Source organism: Quercus lobata, chromosome 2, assembly GCF_001633185.2.
Source record: "Quercus lobata isolate SW786 chromosome 2, ValleyOak3.0 Primary Assembly, whole genome shotgun sequence".
NCBI classification, from domain to species: domain Eukaryota; kingdom Viridiplantae; phylum Streptophyta; class Magnoliopsida; order Fagales; family Fagaceae; genus Quercus; species Quercus lobata.
The window spans coordinates 21,077,790-21,091,272 of record NC_044905.1 but is presented as its reverse complement, the minus strand read 5'-3'; the positions used below and the strand labels follow the sequence as shown (position 1 = coordinate 21,091,272).

Genomic DNA, 13,483 nt, shown 5'->3' with positions numbered 1-13,483 from the left:
CCATGAACAATCCAACACATTCAGTACCAACATTTCCAAAATTAATATATTATTTGAAAATTTAACAAGAAAGATGGAGAGATCTAAAAGATTTGGATTTGAGAATTGAGAAAGACAAAGTCTTACTTTGAATGATGGTGATTCTAGATCTGTTGGTGTTTTTGGTGGAGTGATGGTGGTTGGTGAGGGGTAGTGACGGCTTGAATGTCTGACGTGGTGTGGATCGAGTGATGGTGGCACTACAAAAAATGCGTTTTTAGTTGCGTTTTTTTAAGTTGCGTTTACAAAAATGTAGCTATAGGGTGTATTTGAGCCGCGTTTTGCACAAACGTAGCTCCAGCACTAGAAGTATAGCCGCGTGCATTGAACGCAGCCCAAGATCAGCTCTGTAGCCGCGTTTTTGGTTACTGGAGAAGTCAAGGGTGGCAGCTGACGGTGCTAGCATGTTTGGTGGTAGTGAAGGGCAGTGTTGGTGGTAGGAGGTGTTTGGATTTTGTTTTATTTAGTAGTTAAAATAATAAGTCATAATGGTAATATTTAATTAATTTGGTGAACATGTGGCAAGTTTTTATTGGTAAAGTATAAAGTAGAGTAAAAAAAGTAAGACAAAAAATTTGGACTCGAGGTTTGTACCCTCACTATTCTATCCTTCGATAATTCAAATATGTTCTATTATGCAAGTATTTGTTTTGTCATTTTATTTACAATATTGAATACTCTTAATGAATAGCTGTTATTATTGACCTGAATTGGAGGAAAATCATATTATAATGCCTTATTTAGTGATATTAGGTTTTAATTTATTTGGAAAACAAAAAGTTGGTCTAGACTCTAAACAATATAATTACAAACAATTTGTGCAATTGAAGAAAATGGTCTACACAAATTAGTTTCGTGCAGTTTTCTTTCAATGTTTATAAATATTTTGTTTGGAGCATAAACCACAATAAACCGTAAACCCATAAAGAGGATTACACATAATAGAAAGTACAAAGCTCCTATTAATGGATTGGAAAAAGACATTGTTTCAAATTACAAAGCTCCTTTTTTTAAAACTGAACTGAGAAATACAAGCACCATCTAGAAATACTGCAAAAGAATCCTTGAAGCAATAATCTAAATATACACCAACAAGGAACTGAGAAAAAGAACTATGAGAAATACCAAGATCTTATTTTATCAAATAGAAAAGCATAAAAGGAAGCAACTTTGTAATTTAAATATTGAAAGATAAAACTAAAAGTACTTAATTGACTTACTTCCTTCTTTTATTTTTATTTTGAGAAGATACTTCCTTCTTTTAAACAGGGTCTTAACCACATCACCTAATTCAGCAAAAAAAAAAAAAAAAAAAAAATACATCACCTAAAATGTATTTAATAAAATATAGTCAAGGGTAATTCAAATATGATCTTAACTATATTTGTCTCTACAGTAAAATGATTTAAAAAAAATATATCATGTATCCAACAAAATATTTATAGGGATAGTAGAAAATTTCAACACTCAATTTATTGATTAAAAGAGTATTTTAACTATGTAAGAGTCATAAAGCTATTATTACAAAAGATTTAATACACTTACATGACTGTGAATGAGATTGGTGCCACATGAAAACATAATAAATTACATTATTAAATAACATTATTGCTTTGTGTTTTGGATATTTGGATATTTGGTTTGATTACATTACGTTTGATATGTTTCACATACCGGGGAGAAAGAGTTTGACTTTGATGTGAGTTTTTTTTTTATTTTTTTATTTATTTATTTTTTTATCTTTCCTATCTTTTTGGTTTTAATTATTAATTTTTGAGATACGTTTTTGGCTTTTTGGATTGTATGAAGAAAAAAAAATTGGGTTTGACAAATTTTGTCTAGAACTAAAAGAATAATTATAAATTTCTAGCAAAATCTCTCTACATAAAAAAGTTAAAAATAACTGTTACTAAGGAATGAATATTTTCCCTAATTTATCTATTCTAATTCATGAGAAAGATGGTATTGTTTTTCATTTTGGTGGACTTTTAGTCAATGTTGTGTTACTATAATATATGTCACATTGAGAGAGACCCTTGTTGAGCTTAAATAGTGATTAAAAATGGGTCTTTTCTGGACTACAAATACTTAATTTGTGGTCTGGTGAAGGTTGCACTTCATTCATCTTCTTGTTCTGAGGGAGGCTTTTCTTCATGGTATAAAGGAAGTAATCAAAAGTAAATAGGTATGTAAAAACTCTTTAACATTGATCCTCTACTTTTTTGCTTCTCATATTCATAATCCATTGACAACTTGGTCTTTCTTATTGAGGCGGTCAACCATCAATTTCTAGTTCCATATACAAATGAATAGCAAATTACATATTCTCGTCCTTCATTAAAGGAATTGACTTCCAATCTCAACAAATCTTTCTCTCTCCCTCTCTCTCTCTCCCTCAAGCAAAAACTATTACAATTCTTTCATCCACAGCCAATAAGAATCTCTATGTATCTTAATGGTACCGGGCTTGCACTTGCGGTTAAGAAGAAGATGGGGACAGAATCAGCACAGAAGATTCTGATATATGGAATGGCCACTTCCCTATTTCTGCTGTTCTGTTTGTTTTTCTGGCTGTACTGGGTCAGACATGGCTCCCCTGTGGCACCACGCAGTACATCTGGGGTTGGAACTACCATTGAAGGAAAAGTTTTTATAAATGGAACCACTTCAATTGGAAGAATAGATGATGATTTTGTCTGTGCCACTTTGGATTGGTGGCCTCCTCAGAAATGTGACTATGGAACATGCAGCTGGGGCAGAACTTCTCTGCTTAATCTAGTAAGTTGATCATCCTTAACATGCTTTTCTTTCTTTTTTAATTCCCCTTTAATGTTGCTATTCAAATCAGACATGTTTTTACCATTTTCTTTACTGAGTTAGTTCTCCATTGAAATTATTGGCAAAATATTTTTCTCAATGTAGCGTTGCTCTGCTGCAAGTATAATAGCCTACAATAGTTTTGGACCGGTCTCAATATCAGTTACTGTAGCCGAAACAAAACTGTACACATATAATCAAGACAACCCAAACAAAAGTTCTAAAAGCCGAAACAGACACCCAACCCCCCAAAAAAAAAAAAAAAGAAAGTGATGTTAGATAGAGTTTACAAAATGATTTGTCATTATCAATAATTTAAAAATAATTTAAACTTAGGTAATTAAAGTTCATCAATCTTATATTTTATGTGCACTTTTACGCAGTAAAATTGTAATAGCTTCGAGATTTTTATATCAATATTGCAATAATAAATTAATGACAGCTTGTCAGATGCTAATTTAATTTAAACCCATTTCCCAAGGCCTCATCTAAGAGAACGAAAATGATAGTCAACGATTTACAGAGCCAAGTCTTGTTAATTTGGCTTATTCTAATCTTTTTTTCTCCTCTCTTTTTTCCTCTGGTAGGACCTTAACAACGTAATATTATTGAATGCCATCAAAGGTAAGTAGTCAATTTGCATAAACTTTACATAAAATACTTGTTTAACGGTTTCTTATTGAACTCAATAAAATGTACTTCTTCAACAATTTCTTATTTAACCCAAGTTAGGAGTCAACTTTGATTGTATTGCAGCATTTTCTCCGCTAAAGATAAGATTAGGTGGAACCTTACAAGACAGAGTAATATACCAGAGCAATGAACAACAACCGTGTAGCCCATTTGTCCAAAGGAGTTCAGATTTGTTAAGATTCTCTAAAGGCTGCCTCCCTTTGACTCGCTGGGATGAACTAAACAATTTCTTCAAGAAAGCTGGGTAAAAACATTGTGACACTTATAATTACACCAAAAAAAAAAAACATTCTTAGTTAGAAATCAAATACTTTATTTATTTTATATATCAAGTTCTTGCTAATACACAATTTCCTGTTTCTAAACAGTATCACATTGTGTGTTGAAATCCAGGGCTGTTGTTGTTTTTGGTCTAAATGAGCTAAGAGGGAAGACGATAAACCCCCAAGGTTCTGCTGAAGGAGCTTGGAATTCTAGTAATGCCGAATCTCTTATGCGATACACTGTCAACCAGGGCTATACCATTCAAGGTTGGGAGCTTGGTAAGAAATCTTATGCACAAATTTGGAAGGTACATCTGGTTTGGAAGCAGTTTAGATACATTCTGATTAAATTGAAATATTTTACTTGCACCCTCAGCCTTCACTCCTCACTAATATTGCTTTCCCAATTATCCAACAGTAACTTCATGTAACATAATGCAACTCAAGCAGACATGTTTTGCTATTAACCATTCTTTCTTGAGGTTGCTTTCTTACCTCATACTAAAATAACAAGGTAATTTAATAAAAGCCGGGAAAAAAAAATCGTAAAAACATCATAAAAGTATCTAATTGCAGGATTAGTTCAAGAAAAGAAACTTACTAAATGGTACTTTTTCGTCCATTTACTAAGGTAATCATTTTTTTTTTTTAGTTTTCTAAAGAATATCAGAAGTTTTAATAAACATCACAGCGCAATTTTTTTTTTCCTTCTATATTTATTGTCAAAGGTTTCCATAATCTCTATGTAAAATTCTTGTTACTTGTCAGGAAATGAACTGAGTGGGAATGGAATTGGAGCAACAGTTTCGGCAGATCAATATGCATCTGACATAAACACTCTGCAAGACACCGTGCAAAATATTTATGCTGGTATTGGCGTCAAGCCAGTAGTCATGGGACCAGGAGGTTTCTTTGAAGAAATCTGGTTCAGAGAATTCATACAGAAAACAACTAAATCTCTTCAAGTGGTCACCCACCACATTTATAACCTTGGTCCAGGTACATCATTAGCATAGTAAAAACTCAATTATCAAGCATATTCTACTTCAATTTTTTTTTTTTTTTTTTTGGAATGCAATTAAACTTATGTTTGTACTTTCTACCCTGTACCAGCTCTTAACAAGAAATGAGCACCCTTCCTAGACAGATCATTTTTAATGAAACTTATTCATTTTCTCAAGTATAGGCAGTAGCGATCGCCTTATCAAAGAGATCCTAGATCCATCTTTTCTTGACAGCGTATCACAAAAGTATAGTAGACTTCAAAGCATTCTGAAGAATTCTGGGACTCAAGCCGTTGCATGGGTTGGCGAAGCAGGAGGTGCTTCTAATAGTGGCCATAATCTTGTCACTAATACATTTGTTTTTAGTTTCTGGTAAATTTTCTGACTTTCCCTCCAATTGTTTCACACCATGATTTGAATTGGTAGCGTGGAATAATGATCTTGTCTTCCATTAAATAACACATAGGTACTTGGACCAGCTCGGAATGGCATCATCTTTTGATACCAAAACATATTGTAGACAAACTTTGGTTGGTGGAAACTATGGCCTTCTCGACACTAACACCTTTGTTCCAAATCCTGATTACTACAGGTTATTCTCATATTTCGAGTGAAACCTCCCCCCCCAAATACACCAAAAAAAAAAAAAAAAAAAAAAAAAAAAAAAAAAAAAAAAAAAAAAAAAAAAAAGGTGTGTGAAAGGATGCATATTCAATGCCTATTAATAGTATTGCCGTTTATTTTGCAGTGCCCTCCTTTGGCACCGCTTGATGGGCAATAACGTTTTGTCGACAAACTTCTCTGGAACAAACAAAATACGTGCTTATGCTCACTGTTCAAAGAAAACGGTGAGTATGATCTATCTTTAGGTTCATAGAGAGGAAGATGAAAGATTACAAACAGAAAAATTGAAGAACTTTACTAACGCACCAAGTTTTCATTTTTGCAGCAAGGAATCACATTGCTCTTGATCAACCTTGATGGTTACACAACAGTTCAAGTGCGAGTTTCTACTGAAAATGCTACTGGCCTTGGTATTTCACCTTTACAAGATCCAAGAACAAAATTTGCTAGAGTGTCTCGAGGATCTAAAATTGCTAACCTTACCAGAGAAGAATATCACTTAACCCCAAAAGATGGGGATTTACACAGCCAAATAATGCTTCTAAATGAGAAAATGCTAACCGTAGATTCATCTGGGGTTATCCCACCCTTGGAACCAATAAATGTAAGCCAATCAGATCCAATAACTATAGCTCCTTTCTCTATTGTATTTGTACAAATACCTTATATTAACTTCTCTGTATGTAATTAGGTGCATAGCAAAAATTGATATATCCTGCTTTCTGTGTAACAATTAGATCAGAAATATTAGTGCATCTTTACTTTTAATCTTTATTCAGCAAGATGAAGAAATGCAAGAATGAAATGTTTACATATTCATCCAGAATCAAAGAACTAGTTATTGAAACAAAAAAACAAAAACAAAACAAAATGCTTACAGGGAAGATACAGGATTTCAAATCAGCAACCGAAGCAAAAAGGCTTGTTGCTTTCATTTGTTGACAACTTCTTTTACACCGGGGACAACTACAGAACAAAATGTATCAATCATTACACAGATGCCAAAATTTGCTAGGCTGATCACTGAATTCTTTTATTCAAGCGGTTAAAAAACTTCAATAAATCATTTGCAGAACAAATTTTTCAATCATTACAGGGATACTAAAATTTGCAATGATGCTCACTGAACTTCTTCTATCATGGTAAAATCTCTACCCACTACCACTGAACATATGTGAACACTCGTACAGTCCACATTCCAAAATCCCTAATCACTTTCTTTAAATGTCTGGGAGGAAATTTGTGTTCACCCCAATCTTAGATACAACGTCAAAATGAATCGTTAAAAAAGGTTGAACCCATAAGCCATTTAAGTTGCCACCACCTGCTGCTCTTGAAGTGCAAGTGGAACAGCTGGTCTCCAAGTAGTGCCATCTGCACTGTCCATAAGAGCAATTCCAACAACAGCTAAATCTTTCCTAATTGCATCTGACTTTTCAAACTCCTTGTTCCTTCTTGCAGCAGTTCTTTCTTCTATTTTTTTCAAGACTTGGTCTTCTGTTATCTTAGCGCGCTTCAAAGCCTTTTCCCTCAACTGCTGCAAAACCTATAGCATACGCATAGGTTAACTACAAATTTCAAAAACAGTGAACCCCTTGGGATATGAGAAATATCACATCCAAAACCATTTAAATATCTGAAATTAATAAAGAAAGAAGTAAGAAAATGGAGAGAGAATGACAAGTGGCAAAAAACATCATCAAAGGACTAGTTTTTTATATATGTTTTGGTTCCAAGGGAAAAGGAAGGGCCGATTCAAACTAGTGACCTTTTCTTCATGAGATGTGTTCTCTAGTCAATTGTGCTATCCCTTGAGGTCAGAAATTATATGAATTGATAGAAAACGAAAAAATGTTAATATAGGAGGCAAATATCAAGGTCAAAAAAATGCTGTCTAACAATGATACTAAAAAGTAATATGAGAATTTAGAATCTGCATGCATTGCTCAATAACTTAGTGACAGACTATATTAGACTGCACATGCTGAAATCGAAAAGCTAATTCCTACAAAAATATTTTCCTCAAAAAGAGCAAACATTGTCATGATGCAATAGAGAGTAGTTTCTGGACATGAGTTTTCTTTACCTCTGAGTAATTTTGGGGCATCATTCCCAAAACAGTCAGAACATTCCTAATTATCTTTTCCAAAGCTGTGAGGGATTCAATTCGCAATTCTTGTTTCTTCCCCTGCATGGATCATTCAGTTCATAGAATACAAAGACACAACAATGAAAGAGATGTAGGAATTATATCATTAGTAAGAAGCAAAAGTAGATACAGTCATGGAAGATTAACTTGTTACTACTTATGGATTTTGTACATTGAAAATTTTATTTTATTGGATCAATGCATGAAGTTTGATTGAAACAAAAGTCATATGGTTTTAGAGGTCAAGTCATATGGATATTTAATTTATGTTTTTATTTTACAAGTTATGGTTTGTTTTGTATTCAAGAGCAGAATTGTAATTTCTGCAAGTACTGCAAATTGAAGACATTGTCTAGGAGATTCTAAGCATTTTATGTTCATTCCCTTTTTAGTCAAACAATGCGTTTGGAAGTTAGGGGGAGAGTAGAGTGTAGGGTATGAAGGGGAAGGAGACGAGAGGGGAGGGGATCAGTTATCCCTTCCACTTATTTGGATGTTTTGAAAACTAAGGGGAAGTGTAATCAATATCCTCCTCTTTGTTTGGATGTTCTAAACACTAAAATGGAAAGGAGATGAAATGATAAAGACATTAAATAAATTGATAATTACATCCCTCTTCTTTCAATTTGAAGAAGTAAATATAAACTAACATCATAAGGGAAAATTTGACAATTTAAATATTTTTTAATATAAGTGAAACCTCTCCCCCTCCAAATTCCCCTATTTAAGGGAAATTAAAATAAGTGGTTTGGAGGGCTAAGTCTTACCCCTCCAAATCCCCTCAAAACACTTCCTCTCCCTTTGAAAAACATCCAAACAAAGTGAATTAAACCACCCTCATCCCCTTCCCCCTATTCCCCCTCTCCTACCTCTCCATCCAAACTCTCTAGAAGTTAGGCTTGCGGAACCTTATTAGAATTTTGTTCACTAGTAAAAGTAGGAGTTTTAGTTCTATTAGGAAAAAAGCCAATATCTAGTGTCAGTGTCATTCTACTCAAACATGAGTTGATGAAAAGAAAATTTGAATGTTTGAGTATGGAGGACATTAGCCTTAGTGTGTTCTTTTACCCTTTCTCTTCACTTTTGTAGTTTGTCATTATTCACATTACTGTTCAGTGTTCACACATACTGTTTGAATTACTGTTTACATGCACTGTTCACAGCTTGTGGGCATATTTGATTTCAATTTCTTCTCACAACCTTTGCAACTCTAAATCAAACCTATTTCTTTTCCTACTAAAACCTTTGTCATTCTTGAACACTCTCTCTCCTTTCTAAATTCTCCACCCTGAATCCACAAATTCTCTAACCCTAAACCCACCACAAGCACACGTAAAACCTAGTCATTCTTGCACTGCAGGAGGAAGCAACAAAGTGAGAATCTCAATCATGTAATGAAATTTACTGCCAAAAAAAATATGGAAGCAATTTAGTTGGGTCCAAACAAGACCCTTAAATTGGTCATGAACGAGTTTGGTTCTCATGTGGAATGCATGGATTTAGGATTCAGATTCAGTCAACTCATAATAATGTTTAAACACTTGTATTTTATTGTCAAACCAAAAAATCAAACATGTACACACCATATTCAATAAAACAAAAGCATGACTAAATTACATAATAATACCAAGAAACATGTTTATCTGAAACACAATACCTTACGAGTATGTAGGAGATCATTAATGGTCTTTAATGGCTCAGACATTGCAGCAAGAACAACAGGAGTAAGAAGATCATCTGACATTGCGGACATAAAAATGTCTTGAAAGCTATCAACGCAGCATGCAATATCATGTGGGATACTATCTACTCTAATGGCCACATCATTCTGGCTTAGAACATTTTCACAATCATGCAACGTCTGCAACCAATCGATATCATGAAAATGAAAAACAGTAGAAAAGCATCACTTTAACAGGAAACAATCAGAGAACATGTCAAACATGAAATCTATGTATCAGAATATTTATTGGTACAGTATTCCTGGTCTCATTTGTTTTAAATCTATATTTTTGGGAAAAATCAACAAGAGTACAAGAATTTCTCAAAATCAGTAGAAACACTGCCATGTATCTCTGGACCTAAACCCAAGGAATCCCTGAAATGACCACCATCAAGGAACCAAGAAGAAGGAACAGTCAACTACCACAGCTGATTAGCCAAGAGAACAAAGTTGGCTCAAAACTGAAGGGTAAATAAAACATAAACATAGCCAACAAGATTTGGGTGATCCATCACAGAGATAGAGGTTTCTCTAGTCTAAGGACAATTAGTTCTCTGGGTACCTGATAAATGTAGAAAATACGATCTGAAGCACTTTCAAGCTGTACATCAGAGTAATTGATTGGAGATCGGTAGTGGGTCCCCATCAAGAAAAGTCTCAAAGCCAGTGGATGGTAAAGGTCTATAACCTGAGAAAATATTAAATACTTATACCATAAGAATGATTCCAAAATTAAAATTGATACAAAAATAAATAAATTGGAGGACTCGAAGCAATATCATGAAGTCAATTGCCATAGAATATAACAAAGTAGGGTAACAAATGACTGCTCTAAACTAGATAGAATCCTTTACCTGCCGAATTGTAAAGAAGTTCCCAAGGGATTTGGACATTTTCTCTGAGTCAACAGTGACAAAACCATTGTGTATCCAGTAGCTTATATTACTCTGATTACATGCAGCACAACTCTGAGCAATCTCATTTTCATGGTGGGGAAACACAAGGTCCACTCCTCCACCATGTATATCAAAAGAGTAACCCAGATAAGCAGCACTCATTGCACTACACTCAATATGCCACCCAGGTCTTCCAGGACCCCAAGGGCTCTCCCAAAATGGCTCCCCCTCCTTTGCAGACTACAAAATTTCATAAACTTTTACAATGATTATTGACTAATACTGAACTGAAGCTTGGATGCAAATATGATAAAACAATAATATTCACTATCCAGCTATCTCTAGTATCTAAGACAACAAAGAAAGTTAACTTAAATGCACACACTAATTGGAAATTATAAAGGGAATGGACCAATAAGAACAATATGCAAAAATACGATGCAGGGGACCAGCATTGATGATTTGCATAAGCCAAAACTTGTTGGAATTTATTAACAAAATTTCATATATCTAGTCTATTTCCTATTGAAAAATTTTGTTATAAAAAATAAATCCATGTCCAAATCAAACAATCGAATTTTATTGTCTTGATTACATGTAACATTAAATCTACACCTCCAAGTCAACCAGATTCACAACATGTTAGATGTTACTGTCACATAAGTGATTATGTTGCAACATCGCATAAAAAAATGCGGTAGCACACAAAAAACACACAAGCACAAACATGATTTTACGAACTGAACCCCCTTACAATCTTCTAAGAGTCAAGCTGATTAGGTGGTATGCAAAAAAGATCAGAATTGCCAACTTTAGTTGTTTAACACTTTGTATTCATCATGCAAGTGCTTTACCATTATTATTATTATTATTTTTCAATAAGTGTTTAACCATTAGTTTTAACAGACACCCACCTTCCATAAAGCAAAATCAGCAGGATTTTTCTTTCTAGAGTCCACAGCAACCCGCTCACCAGCTCGATTATCTTCTAATTTTCGCCCAGATAATCGTCCATACTCTGGAAACTTGTCAATGTTGAAGTACACATCCCCATCAATTTTATAGGCATACCCATTATTAAGAATCTGCCAAGAAGCATGTCAATAAATCAAAATCATATTTCATATCCCAGAGAGAGAAGGAAATGGATACATTAACAGATGCAAATACACTCCTTGAAAATCAAAAGATAATTAACAGGAAAAGAGTGAAGTTATTGCAGAATCTACTCATATTATGCTAACAAGTAATGCAGATAGATGTGGATCTTGAGACAAAAGATAATTTAAATGAAGTCAATGCAGAAACTGTTCGTATTACAATTATACTACAAAAATGGGTCCACATCAAACAAGGCACCTGCTTGATCATGTCAATGATTTGGAGCATGTGATCTGATACTCGAGGTTCAAAAGAAGGCGGCAGGCAATGAAGATACACCATATCACGTTGAAACTCTTCGCAGTAGCGTCTGCTCAAACTAATTGGATCCTCCCCCAATTCATTTGCCCGAGCAATTATCTACAGAATTTGAAAAGTGCAGACTCAGCTATCCTGTCATACCAATGTGAAAAAACAAAAAAGAAGAAGTTGGTATTTGGCATACAGCTCCTGTAGCACAACAACATCAAACCCTATTAACATGTTAAGATCTAAAGCACCAGATTACAAAAATGTCAAATGGGAAAGTAACAATCAACTAATACTATGAAAAGACGCACGTAGTGAAGCATTATAAGGTTCAAGTTGAAGAATCTGAAAAATAAGTCTCACAGATCAGAAATCAAGAAGGACATAAAATGGGGGTGAGAGGAGGGGGGGAGTGATTTGGCCCTATCACAATTTAGTTCGCAAACTTTTGAGTGCTACATGCAGATTGTGTAAGGCATTTAAGAACATCAAGGTTGTTGGTTGGTGATGGGGGCACACGTGAAGGCTGTGTTACCAAGTTGCAGGCAGTGATTACAAGGTACAAAAGCTTGAGAGACGAAAATGTTATTGGGCAAACCACAAGGTTGTTAATCCACATAATATAAATCTGTTGATTTGGACGAAACCCTGACTGCTTTATTTTAATCCAAATTTTAGCGGCCAGGTCAAGTATAACCATTGAAAGTTTATGAACTTAATTGTGATAGGGCTAAACCGTAATGGGGTAAATTTTTACCAAAAAAATTCAACATATAAGAGTGCTAAAAAAAAAATTTTAGTCACTCCATTATGAATGGATCCAATACAGATACTCATTAGGGCGTCTTCTAAACACATGTGGCCGAGCCTAACTAATCCGTTAACCTCAACAAAGGCGCAATTTCAGAACTCCTAAAACTATGATTACAATAAGAAGCTCAATGCATATAATTTAGAAATAATAAAATAAACTAGCAATTCAATCTAACTGACCTTGTCGTCTACATCAGTGAAATTCCGTACATAACAGACTTGATACCCAAAATGCCTAAGATATCTGCCTAAAAATGAAATTTTGGAATTTGTATATTAATAGGCAAAAATATTACAACAAAAAATAATAATAAAAAATACATTGAGAGAGATGGACCTGTAGAGAAGATCGAAAGTGACATAGACGCGAGCGTGGCCAATATGGCTGAGATCGTAAGCGGTGACTCCGCAAACGTACATGCCCACTTTACCCTCTACTTTGGGCTTGAACTCTTGCTTGTTCTTGCTCATTGTGTTGTAAAGCCACAGCTTGTGCGATGGAATACACGGCTGGGAGGAACTCGAAGAAGTGAGACAAGTACGGATGATAAGGCTCCTTTTGGTGCTGGTGGAGGTGGGGGTTCGGATTGGAATAGCGAAGGGTTTGCAGAATTTGAATAGCGTCGTAGCCATTCTTTTGGTTGTTTAGGTTGGAGTCAGTGTGTGACTCCCACTCTCACTTTCACTACTTCCTCCGCGCGCGCTATTCCTAGTCCCTACAATCTGTCAAATTTTTATCTATCTATCAGGCTATCAGCCCCTCAGAACTATGTATTTTTGGCTAATATTACGTTTTCAATAAACATTTATTAAATTTTCTAAAATAAAAATACATCACTTTCTTAATTATTTTTCATGTCCTCCCTTGGCCTGTGAACCATTTAAAAATAAACCTTTAAAATTTTATTTGACTCTATTTGTTTATGATATACTCTTTTATTTATTTTATTTATGGGTAAACTTGTTAATGTTATACTTCACTTTATTGTTATAAATAAATATATTTTTATTCTTAAATAAATAAGTTATATAATATATATATATATATATAT

At 34.3% G+C, this 13,483-nt stretch overlaps 2 protein-coding genes across 6 annotated transcripts; one reads left to right on the top strand and one right to left on the bottom strand.

Moving 5' to 3' along the window:
* Window positions 1-2,113: 2,113 nt before the first annotated feature.
* LOC115974913 (heparanase-like protein 3) lies at window positions 2,114-6,170 on the top strand. Its single transcript, XM_031095480.1, has 9 exons — window positions 2,114-2,817; window positions 3,444-3,480; window positions 3,613-3,793; window positions 3,943-4,091; window positions 4,581-4,811; window positions 4,999-5,188; window positions 5,283-5,408; window positions 5,565-5,664; window positions 5,766-6,170. Exons 1-9 carry the CDS (start codon window positions 2,485-2,487, stop codon window positions 6,129-6,131), a joined length of 1,713 nt encoding a protein of 570 aa, XP_030951340.1. The 5' UTR covers window positions 2,114-2,484; the 3' UTR covers window positions 6,132-6,170.
* Window positions 6,071-13,181, bottom strand: LOC115974914 (cysteine--tRNA ligase, chloroplastic/mitochondrial). Of its 5 annotated transcripts, XR_004088034.1 has the most exons (11): window positions 12,769-13,181; window positions 12,612-12,675; window positions 11,568-11,729; window positions 11,123-11,293; window positions 10,167-10,448; window positions 9,875-10,000; window positions 9,247-9,450; window positions 7,527-7,628; window positions 6,765-6,986; window positions 6,319-6,406; window positions 6,071-6,162 (listed from the first exon to the last, which is right to left on the bottom strand). XR_004088034.1 is itself a non-coding variant. In XM_031095482.1 (10 exons), exons 1-10 carry the CDS (start codon window positions 13,062-13,064, stop codon window positions 6,392-6,394), a joined length of 1,644 nt encoding a protein of 547 aa, XP_030951342.1. In that variant the 5' UTR covers window positions 13,065-13,181; the 3' UTR covers window positions 6,260-6,391. The 5 variants fall into 5 exon arrangements, 4 of the variants coding, with proteins under 4 accessions (XP_030951342.1, XP_030951344.1, XP_030951343.1 ...); XM_031095482.1 differs by lacking the exon at window positions 6,071-6,162 and having other exon boundaries at window positions 6,260-6,406; XM_031095484.1 differs by lacking the exon at window positions 6,071-6,162 and having other exon boundaries at window positions 6,260-6,986; window positions 11,568-11,762; window positions 12,769-13,166.
* Window positions 13,182-13,483: the final 302 nt, after the last annotated feature.